Raw genomic sequence first — 10,734 nt, 5'->3', positions numbered from 1 at the left:
ACACCCCCGATGGCACCGCCTCAGCCTGCACCCTGCCTCAAGGGCATGGAACCCAGGACAGGGCCAAGGTGAGTCAGAGACTCACTGGCACGACTGGGGATAAGGGGAGGCCACAGGTAGGATGGTGAGGTCTGTGCTTGCTCAGATCTCTAAGGTAGTCTACCTGCTGGGTTTTCCATTGTGGAAGAATGATAGTTATACAGTAAGAAAGCCTTATTGAATTAATTTGAAAAAAGGACCTAGGTGGTGAAACAGTTTTCCTCTATAGAAGTCAAATGTCCTTCCCAACACACAACTCATGACATAATATCCACCCACAGTACCAATCCCCTCCTCCTCTAAGGTGAATGTGTCAGCCAATCCCAGACAGCACATTCTAGGTCTAATGAAGGCTCACTGTAGCTCTGTCTTTATCATTAACCAGCCTCAACCATACATAACACGCATTACTTTCACACAGCCTTTTAAAGCACCCCAATTAGCCCCCCTTGGTCACACTGTAAGCCCCCCATATCGCCACTACCCTAGCTGTGGGGGTCTCATTAATGAAAGGCGGATGTAGAGTGAAGAGGAGAGGGGGTGGGGGGGCGAGCGGGCAGGCGGGCAGGCGGCAGGGTCCTTGGTGCATTAATGAGATAACTCACGCAGGGAGAGAAGGAAAGGAAAGCCCTTCACTGGCTCTCTAGCTTGGCTAATGACTCCTCTTTTGAAGCCTTTTCATCCGGCTTATATTTATAAGCACTTAGTTGAGAGCTTCAATGATCTTCACAGAGACCTGCCTGTGTTCCTGTGTGCAGGGTTTTGTTGGCAAGTGTAGTAAACATCTGTGGGTGTGCGTGTGCGTGTGTGTGTGTGTGTGTGTCCGTGTGTGTGTGCGTGTGCGTGCGTCACATTGTTACACACTACCTTGAACATCCATGCATCGTTATACGAGTGTACCTATCTATCGCGGTCGATTCTGTGAAGAGATGGATGAGAGGAGGGAGAGAGAGAGTGGGATGGGAACAAAAACCTTCAGCCTGGCCATCCCTCTTCTACCGTCCGGGGGTCTGTCTCTCAGTGGAACTGTGATTGCTGTTGGCATTGTCTGCATTGAATCTGATTATGTTGCCCAATGTTACATCGAAAATTAGTTTAACACTTATCATTGTGATTGTAATTAGTGGTGAAGTGCAGAGTTCTGAGTCGGTGCGGTCTTTCTATCTCTCTCACAATGGATGCCCATCATTTTCAGTAGCCCATCATTTCTCTTTGTCCATCTCTTTGTCCTTCTGTCTCTGTCTGTCTGCTTCTCCCTCTCTCTCTCTCTGGTCAACTGTGTCTGTCCGTCTCTATCTCTCTCCTCTATCAACCTTTACTGATCTTTTCTCTCTCTCTCACTCTCTCTCCAGTCTCCCTGTCTATCCTGCAGTGTGGTTCTGATGCCAGGGGAGGATCAGGTTCCGGAGGAAGGGGCGGTGCAGAACGGTTGTCATGATGACCACAAGACCAATAGCAGCAAGGTTGGATTCTGAACTCTAGTCACTGGGACCATAACCAACCCAACCCAAACCAACACCAGTTCACCAAACCTAAACTCAAACCTACCACGTGATGCTTGTTATCACATTTGGTCTCAGTTACCCAACCTGGCATCACTTTTATCAAACTAAACTAATTCTAATTTTCAGTCACTTTGTGACTGAAAATTTTCACAGTCACCCAGGAACTCAAGTCGGACACTAATCCCTCCCTTCTCCTCTCCTCTCTCCCCTCTCTCTGCATTACGTCCACCGCCCTTTCTATAGCAGGACACCTCATCTCTCAGATGTCCCTCCCAGGCCGCCGTAGGCTGGAGCACTAAGGCCCTGAACGGTCTGCTGAGTCCTCGTCTGGAGGAGCCCCTGACCAACAGCCAGACCTCGCTGTGTGAGATGCTGCAAGAGAAGGAGAAGAAGTGGGGTGGGGGCGCCATGGGCATGGGCATGGGGATGGGCATGGGCATGGACCACTCCGCCCTCATCCCCCTGCGCTCCAAGAACTTCAGAGAGAGGAGTGACGCCCACTTTGTGGATGTCATCAAAGAGGACAGGTGAGAGGAAACCTGCGGTGCGTAGTTGTTAATGGGAGGAGGAATTCTAAGGCCTTGTGCTGGAGCGTTGAAGATAGAAACGCAATGTTCTAATAGAACAGGCACATTTGTCTATCTTGTGGAATGGAGAATGTAAAGTATCTGTTCTGTGTCGTGCATTTCTGTTTGCAATAACAATCAGTCCAAACTGGCTAAGCCCTAGAGTGTTAAGGTTAGTTATACTCATTCTATACTATGTCCATCTGTTCATCTGTCCTAAAGTTTGATGAAGGATTACTTCTTCAAGCCTCCGATCAATAAACTGAGCCACACTTTCCTGGACAAGACCCTGGAGTCAACCTACAGGACCAGCTACCAGGAGGAGGTGGGGGTCCCTCTGTGTCTGTCTGTATGTCTGTCTGTCTGTCTGTCTGTGTGATCAGTCTGTCAGTCATCCTGAGTATATGACTTTGAACCTGTCTGTGAAAACACTCTATCATTACTGCCACTGCTTTTCCACCCGCCTGTCCGTCTGTGTGTCTGTGTTTTGTCTGAGTAACCTGTGGGCACTGCGCTATGACCAGTCAGGACTGCGGCAAAGGGAAATCACTGCAAGACCTCACTGAAGGTTCCCCTTTTAGCTTGCACTGCCCCCTGCTGGTGTAGCCTTGGAATCACATTTTCCAACTTTAACATGTAGATGTCAGTTTCATGATACTCATAATGAATTACAGTTTATGACGGTATTAGTTTTATTTGACATGGAATTACACTTTCACAATTTCACTTCAACATGTGTAATGTCGCAATCTATTGTATTAAACCTATGATGCATTTAATACAGTTTATGACATGAGTTTTTTTTTTTCTTTTGCTTCAATTCCTTTTACTACTCACCATCTGACTAACCCTTTCTCTCTTCGTCCTCTCTCTGTCATATGCCTCTTTCTGTATCCTTCTTTCAACATCCCTCCCTCTCCTTCTCTCCCTATCCTTCCTTCCCTCTACTTCTTCTTCTTCATTTCCTCCTCTACCCCTCAATCAAACTTTTTCCCTCCCTCCCTCCCTCCCTCCCTCCCTCCCTCCCTCCCTCCTCCCTCCTCCCTCTATCTTTCTCTCTCTCTCCCCCTTCCCCCCCACCCCTCCCTCCCTCTCTCCCTCCCTCCCTCTCTCTGTCTGTCAGGTGGAGACTCCGTCGGCAGTGCAGACCTTTGCCAGCCCCACGTTCAGCTCCTTCCTGGATATGCTGCTGTGCTGCTCGGTCTTCCTGGCCCTGTCCCTGGCCTGCTTCCTCAGACCCCTGCTCACCCAGAGCCTGCCCACGCCCGCCCTCATACTGGCAGTCATCGCTGCCCTCTTGGAGACACTCGCCTTGGTGCTCTCCGTACGGTGAGAGGTGGGGAGGAGGAGGAAGGAGGGTTAAGGAGGGATAGTAGAAAGGCAAAGGGCTTTGAAAGGAGGAGAAAGGGCAATGAAGGAAAAGAGGGGGCCTTGGTGCTATCCATACGGTCAGAGGGATGGGGGAGGGAGGGAGGAAAGGAGAGGGAGATGGGGCTCAGGTGCTTGATATACGGAGAGAGGTTTTGCAGGAGGGAGAAAATTAGGGAAGATGACTGAGGGGGGAGCAGTTTATGCTCAGGTCAAAGTCTCCCCCTAGCCCCCCCTCCTAACATTTTTTGATCTAAAAGAACTGCTAGTTGTAAATTAGCAATATGGAAAACTTACTCATAGCCCTGGGCACTCCTCGTAATTTGAAGCTATACGTCTTTTCACTTTGCCCTCAGTATGGCGTTCTACCTGGATAATGTGATGAGCTGCACCAGGACCCTGCTGAGAGCCATCTCCGGCTGGGTCCCTCGTCACCTGGTCGGGGCCGTGCTGGTGTCCCTGCCTGCTCTGTCTGTCTTCTCGCACGTCACCTGTGACATGCACCTCTCCATACAGGTGACCTCTAGGTGGAGGGAGGGTGCTGTTGGGGATACATGAATGGAATAGAAACAGTATAGTGATGTATACAGAAAGGCAGATATTTCAATTCCCTGTACGAAGGAGAGGAAAGATATTAGCCTTTTCAAAAGTTTGATTTCATATGGCATGTACGTGTGAGTCTATAATGTGTGTGTGTATGTGTGTCTATTCTATCAACTAATCTATTTTATTCACTTGGTGTTTGCTTCCCTGTGTCTCCTAGTTCACCATGTTCACCTGCTGTGCTGTCATCATCGCCATCATCCAGTACTGTAACTTCTGTCAGCTGAGCTGCTGGATGCGCTCAGCCTTGGCCACCATGGTGGGATTGGTGCTGCTCGGCCTGCTCTTCAGCCCCCCCGGCAGGTCAGAGACTGTCACAACACATCATCATCAATTAATACAAGTAACACCCTACACGAGGTCTCAAAGCACTTTGCATGGGGACAAATCAGGCTCCATGCCAGGAATGCGGCCACACGGAGATCACTGATGTTTTGACACTGAAAGACGATGATTTATCATGTTTACTGCAACTTCTTTCAACCCTCAACCCTGCAAGCAATGAGTTTGATATGAGCACAATTATGAATAGGGAACCTTCAGCATTTGACTTGTCTGCTGCACGTCCTTGTATAACTTCTGTATTTTGTTTCCTTTTGTCTTCCAGTGCTGCCAACAGTTTATATTTCTGGTGAGTAGAATGAGAAGATCTGATATAGCCTGCCAGTATTCTTTGTATGCATCTCCATTCACACCTTTGATTTTCTCTCACCATCCATCTCCCATCTCCTTCTCTTCCCCTCCCTGTCCATTCTCCCTCTCTCCCTTGCCTCCCATCCCTTCCTCTCTCTTTACCTTCCTCTCCTTCTCCTCCAGGTCCAGTGACCAGACCAACAGCAGCGTGATTGACACACCTGCAGAGCCAGACCCAGTGCCCCGCCCCCAGGACCTGCTGGGCCCAGAGGCGTGCGTGGCATTCTTCCTGCTCCTCCTCCTCGTCTGGTTCCTCAACCGTGAGTTTGAGGTCAGCTACCGCCTCCATTACCACGGCAACGTGGAGGCCGACCAACACCGCATCAAGATCCAGAACATGCGTGACCAGGCCGACTGGCTGTTGCGTAATATCATCCCCATCCACGTGGCCGAGCAGCTGAAGGTCACCCAGAGCTACTCCAAGAACCACGACAACGTGGCCGTCATCTTTGCCAGCATTGTCAACTTCAGTGAGTTCTACGAGGAGAGTTACGAGGGCGGGAAGGAGTGCTACCGCGTCCTCAATGAGCTCATCGGCGACTTTGACGAGCTGCTGCGCAAGCCTCCCTTCACCAACATCGAGAAGATCAAGACCATCGGCGCCTCGTACATGGCAGCGTCAGGGCTGAACGCGCAGCAGTGCGGGGAAGCGGGGTACCCCCACGCCCACCTAAGGGCTCTGTTTGACTTTGCACTGGAGATGATGCACGTGGTGGACGACTTCAACAAGAACATGCTGGGCTTCAAGTTCAAGCTGCGTATCGGCTTCAACCACGGGCCCCTCACTGCAGGGGTGATCGGCACCACCAAGCTGCTCTACGACATCTGGGGCGACACGGTCAACATCGCCAGCCGCATGGACACCACGGGCGTGGAGTGCCGCGTCCAGGTGAGCGAGGAGAGCTACTGCGTGCTCAGCGGCATGGACTATGACTTTGACTACCGCGGCACCGTCAACGTCAAGGGCAAAGGTCAGATGAAGACCTTCCTGTTTCCCAAGTGTGCCGACAGCGGCCCGGTGCCTCAATACCAGCTCTCTGTCTCCCCGGAGATCCGGGTGCAGGTGGACGGTAGCATCGGCCGCTCACCGACCGATGAGATCGCTAACATGGTGCCTGCAGCAGCGACCACTTCTGCTACTGCTGTGCCCAGTAGCACTTCTCCCACCACCAGCCCTGGGATGGTCACAGGCCTCCTGGGACATGGCAGAGGGATGGTAGAGTCTGGAAACAGGTCGGACAGTCGGGAGAGAGGCCCTACTACAGAGACTACTGCCAGGCGCTCCTCGTCCCATGTCGGCCTGGCATCTCTGCCCATCACTAGTCTAAGTGTTCCTCCTTCAGCAAACGTCAATCAACCTAACCCTGTGGTGTCTGTCCCTGTCCAGACAAATCCCACCCAGGATGCTACAACTGCATCAGGGAGGAAAACGGAGAAAGACAAAGAGGAGGAGGACGACGACGACATCGGCGAGCTAACTAGACTGTAAAATGTATCTAAGCACTTTTTCATTAGCCTTCTACCCTTTAAGCTAAGTCTTGTGTTCCTGCCGGATGTAGTTTTACGAAAAAGGCATGTTTGTAGTCCCAGCACAGAGGCCTAAGGAGAGTATAGAGGAAACCCAGGAATGCTGACAGCAACCAGCCTCTGAGCCCTCTGTTGTCTTTCACTTTCCATGTCTTTGGGCTGACATTGTAAGTACAGGGTATTGTGTGGATCACATTAAGGGTTGAAAGTAAGACAGAGGGCAAGAATGGAGAGATTTTGTTACAGATCCCATTGCCTCCTATGATCTACTTGATTCTCACTAACACCTTTACATTTCTTGACTTTTCGCGTTTCTTCTTCTTTTTGTTTGACTTTGTTTTTCATTGGACGTATGATTAAGTGCCTTTAGCATAATGTGTAGACAAAGCAGTTCTAGATAGTGGAAGAGGAAGAGATGTAAAGGGAAAGAAAATCTAGAAAAATCTTTTGTCTTGTTACAATGTGTCTTTATTTTGGTCTGTGTAGTCACATTGTTATTATTACTTTTGCCTTCTGCTCGGAGCAGTTTACAATAATCAAGAAAGTGAAATGTTAAAAATGTTTCCCTCTGCCAGGAAGGTTATAAAGAGAAGCAAGAAGATAATAATGTTTAGATGTAGAATCTATATGGGGAATAAGTTACACAGCCTCAAGTTCAGGCACAACCTGAGGACAATACCTTTCTGGCTCCTAAATTGTTCTGATGTTCACAATGAAAAACAGACATTGTCTCAGAAAAGCACAGGCCTTGCACAATGCTCTCAGACAAACAAACGTGTGCGTGTGCATGTGTGTGCGTGCGTGCATGTGTGCATGTGTGTGCGTGCGTCTGCAATGTTAACTGCCGTCCACAGTCTCCTGTAGAGAGGTGCCTGCGAGTTGCCATTCTGTAACTGATGAAACTGGAGGATGACTAAGAGGTCTGGACTGTAATCAAGAAATAATGAAATCCCTCTTGCTGATGTGGCAGCTTTTCCCAGCTCTGGTTAGGACCTTTGTCTCACATAGCACTGTGGAATCTCAGCCTCAGCTACACTAGCATGATCGCCCAGCAATTCAGCGAACTAAGTTAACTTTAAGCTCCACATGGTAGATGATGTTACAGCCTCCCAGTCGTAGGCTATCTCTTCTTATGGGAATGCCAATTGTAGTCACTGGGCACTGTATCTTTAGAGCCTCTTTAGCTGTGCCTGCTTCTTGTACAGTTAGCGAACAAACCTCTGAAATCATTAGATGACATCATGTGCTAGTGGGAACAGACACGTTTGCATACAGATTGGCCCTTTTGGATTGGGGATAGGATCACTTGCAAATGTAAGTCTAGAGAGATGAGGGAAGCCACAGCTGAACAAAAATCGTATCTTAAAGGGCTGAGGTCTTCAACAGTGATCCCACCTAAAGCATTGCCATTCAGTCCTGATATTGAGTTTTTCTTCATGGCTGATTTGGTTTTTAAATACTTGATTAGCCAGTCCCAAGCCCCACTCATTTTCCTCAATGACTGAAAACTTTTTAGGGAAATGAGTGCAAGCTGAATACACCTGATTTCTCATTTGTTAATGCTGTTGTCACTTTGATCCAGTCAGATACTGCACTTAAGGAAGTTCCTGATGTAACTTGTGACACCTACCAAGGTTAGCATGTTCTGTATTCATTACTACCTATTTTCAGACTTTGGATTAAGTTGTTGTTTCTCTTTTACTTTACTTTGATGTGAATGGTAGGCATCATTCATTATTTGAGATGATTTATTGAGCGAATTGTTTTTGATAAACTATATAGTGCATCCTCCAACTGCAAGTGTCTGTAGAAAAGTATTTGTCATGTGTCTTTCTCTTTGTTTTAGTAAAAGGGTTGTGTGCTCAGGAGCAAGAGAAAAATGATTATTCCCACCGTAGTGTCTTATATTCCTTTTCAACACAGACAGGCAGGTGTCCTCAAAGACAGATGTGAAACCCTAAAAAGATGTACGCTTTCCCTGTAAAGACTGTCAATCCATAAATTAATGAGTATAATACTTTTTGTAAAAGACTCAAAGCTAAAATGTTGTGGACAAATTATGGAGATGATGTATCCAAGCAACCATTTTGGTTTAAAGTGTAATTTATTTCAACTGCAGCACTTAAAAGTTCTCTTTTGTAGTGAGTATTTGTTTTACTATGGTTCCTTGTGTGTACTGCAAAAGTTTGCTAGTGCCTTTTTAGTCATGTATGAATATCCTTTCCTTATCAACTCTAAATATAACATTTTTAGTTTCTCAAAACTGTTCTTTTTTTTGTACAGCTTTTGTACATTTGTAGGGCTTACATATTGTAGATCGATGTTTATTTTTCTCATGCAAATTGTTCTCTTTTTATATGAATTTGAGCTGTGCCTTTTCTTATACATAACATTCTGAGCAATCATTTCAATTCAAACATTTAGATTGATTGATGTTATTGTGTTATTGCAGTTTGTTGCCACATTTTGCTACACAACTGCCACATTGACAAAAAAGATACAATATTGTTTCGGCTAGATGATATTGTACTCTGTAGAGTTGCTCAAATGGGGCAAAGTCACTTTAAGTGCAATAATTCACAAAAGTAAAAGAACATCATTAGCAACTATGAGCACACAACCCTTGTAACCCGCCCAGTTTCTATGTACGACAATAAAGGAAAACCCAAAAATATCAGATAGAAAAACTAGTACAGTGTAATCTTGCGAAACGTCTCTAGCAAGGAGAACCTGCTTAATTGAGGTCTTAGACACAGGTGTGCACGATAAAGCGCAGACATGTTAACATTTTTTAGACTTTTGAGAAATGTTTTTATTTGTTCTGTTTATTAACCTATGGTGTCCTGATATGTTTTGTTTTTGCTGGATTAGTACTGTACATGGCCTCTTAGGAGACAAAGGGAAAAAAACGTGGTTAGTTCCATTCAAGGCTCTTTCTCAAGTGGTGGATCTTAGTGTCCACACCTCAAAATAGCTTTTTTTTTTTTTTTTTTTAGAATTAACTTGCCTTCACTGCAAAAAAAATAAAAATACCCTGGCTGATGGAATTGAGATGATGTTTTTCACAATGTAATTGTTAACAAAATTGGATGAAATAACTGAATGGCACATTGGAACTGTTTTTGATGCCAAAGAGTGTCATTAATCAAGCCTTATCTCCTGCTTTCATTTGCTATTTATTGTTGTGCACATTGATGATCATTTGATAATGATGATCTTTTATATACTTACTGTTCTGATATGTATACATTTGCACAACACACTCACTCTGTATGTACATATGCATTTATATTGTATGAACATTTTTTTTTATTATTATTTATACATGTGCATGTGCCAGATTATGACATTGTTAAAATGGAGAGAAATAAGAGGGAAAGGTGTTAAAACAACATTTGAATTATACTGTATCTGTGGCCTGTTTGCTTGCATGTATGTGTGTATGTACCTGTATGACTGTTTGTGTAACTGTATGAGTGTGTTTGTAGAAGATTGCTTTAACCTCAGAGGGATTGTGTGCTGAATTTGGACATTTGTGTCCACTAAGTCCATCTCAGATGACCTATAGTACAAAAGGACATATCACACACATATCCTGGCACTTCTTCTTTATAGGGTATAGATCTCTCATTGTTAAAGGATCCTATATGGTATTGTTGTCCCCCCCCCCCCCCCATCAGCACACAAAGGGAAAGCAACTGCTAGATTTCTGTTTGGTCCTTATTTCATATTACCGTACAGTCAGGTTCTGGCAGGTAAATCTTTGGCCTCCTTCAGACTGTCTTTTGTACATAGCACGCTGCATTTTTGGAGGGGTCTGCAAATGAAGGTTAAAACAAACAAATAAAGTGAGTTTTTGGGAGATGTGTTTCGATTGTCCTGTTTGAATGCATACCAGACTGTTTTAAATAAAAATTAGGCTTATTGACATGTGCATTACCACCTCCACATCATCATTCACCTGTACCCATTGATGCTTTTGTTCACAGGTTACTTGCCGACATACAAACAATACATTTAATCAGTGCATGTTCCTATTTGTTGATTGGCTCCTGAAGTTGAAACAAATAACTCATGGAACCTATAATGCTCCTATCTATATTCGGTGCATAGCCCACAAGCAGTCATAATTATTGCTCATTTCCATCATTCTGTAACACAATTCAGGGTAGAGAGTGCTATGATAATTGATTTTGAAGTTCAGAGATTGGTGAAAAATAGTTCAAGTTATTCATTTTCAGATACTAGTAATTTTGGGGGTTATTCCACCCCTAGAGGCTAGTTCATGTACGTCCACATGACGCACGGCGGGACATAGGTTTGCGTAAGGGCGTGATTGCACAGCCCCTCCCCCCCCACAGTCTAGCTGGAAAGAAAAAAACTTTTTTTGTATCAGAGGAATCAACAGCCGCCATCTTGACGCGGCTCAGAAT

The 10,734-nt window shown here is 45.7% G+C and overlaps 1 protein-coding gene across 1 annotated transcript in view; it reads left to right on the top strand.

The window, feature by feature from the left end:
- The window catches only part of LOC310810118 (adenylate cyclase 9), a gene marked incomplete at its 5' end in the record, with an annotated part of 30,621 nt that extends 21,002 nt beyond the window's left edge, over positions 1-9,619 (top strand). The window contains 9 exons of the mRNA XM_083677759.1: positions 1-68; positions 1,392-1,502; positions 1,788-2,071; positions 2,333-2,435; positions 3,234-3,439; positions 3,835-3,994; positions 4,242-4,384; positions 4,689-4,712; positions 4,898-9,619. The exon at positions 1-68 is cut by the window's left edge and continues 117 nt beyond it. Of these exons, the coding sequence (XP_083533885.1) occupies positions 1-68; positions 1,392-1,502; positions 1,788-2,071; positions 2,333-2,435; positions 3,234-3,439; positions 3,835-3,994; positions 4,242-4,384; positions 4,689-4,712; positions 4,898-6,263 (2,465 nt within the window). The 3' untranslated portion in view covers positions 6,264-9,619. The remainder of the gene's footprint in view (positions 69-1,391; positions 1,503-1,787; positions 2,072-2,332; positions 2,436-3,233; positions 3,440-3,834; positions 3,995-4,241; positions 4,385-4,688; positions 4,713-4,897) is intronic.
- Between the last annotated feature and the right edge of the window lie 1,115 nt (positions 9,620-10,734).

This window comes from Argentina silus (assembly GCF_951799395.1).
Source record: "Argentina silus genome assembly, chromosome: 9".
In the NCBI taxonomy this organism is placed as follows: Eukaryota; Metazoa; Chordata; class Actinopteri; order Argentiniformes; family Argentinidae; genus Argentina; species Argentina silus.
This window is presented reverse-complemented; position numbering and strand designations above follow the sequence as displayed.